The following is a 359-nucleotide window of genomic DNA, read 5'->3' on the forward strand; positions in this document are numbered from 1 at the left end:
GGGAGCCATGGCAGGAGCTATGGTGCGCATTGGTGACCAGCTCATCCTGGAAGAAAATTACGATGAGACGTACATTCCCAGCGAGCAAGGTAACCGATTGTCGTGGTTTAACCCCAGCTGGCAACTGAGCGCCACACAGCCGCTCGCTCACCCTCCCTTCTCCCGCACCGGTGAGAGAATCGGGGAGGGGGGGGGGGAAGTAAAACCCGTGGGTTGAGATAAAGACAGTTTAGTGGGACAGCAAAGGAAGAGAAAATACTAATAACAATAATGATAATATACAAAGCAAGTGATGCACGACGCAATTGCTTGCCACTCGCCGACCGATGCCCAGCCAGTCCCCGAGCAGCGGTCGCCGC

The 359-nt window shown here is 54.9% G+C and overlaps 1 protein-coding gene across 1 annotated transcript in view; it reads left to right on the top strand.

Annotated features, from left to right (window-relative positions):
- CEP164 (centrosomal protein 164) overlaps positions 1-359 on the top strand; it is a 40,188-nt gene continuing 39,829 nt past the window's right edge. Inside the window, exon 1 of the mRNA XM_019470531.1 lies at positions 1-89. Coding sequence (XP_019326076.1) covers positions 8-89 — 82 coding nt within the window. The 5' untranslated portion in view covers positions 1-7. The remainder of the gene's footprint in view (positions 90-359) is intronic.

This window comes from Aptenodytes forsteri, unplaced genomic scaffold, assembly GCF_000699145.1.
Source record: "Aptenodytes forsteri isolate BGI_AS27 unplaced genomic scaffold, ASM69914v1 Scaffold187, whole genome shotgun sequence".
Taxonomy (NCBI): Eukaryota; Metazoa; Chordata; class Aves; order Sphenisciformes; family Spheniscidae; genus Aptenodytes; species Aptenodytes forsteri.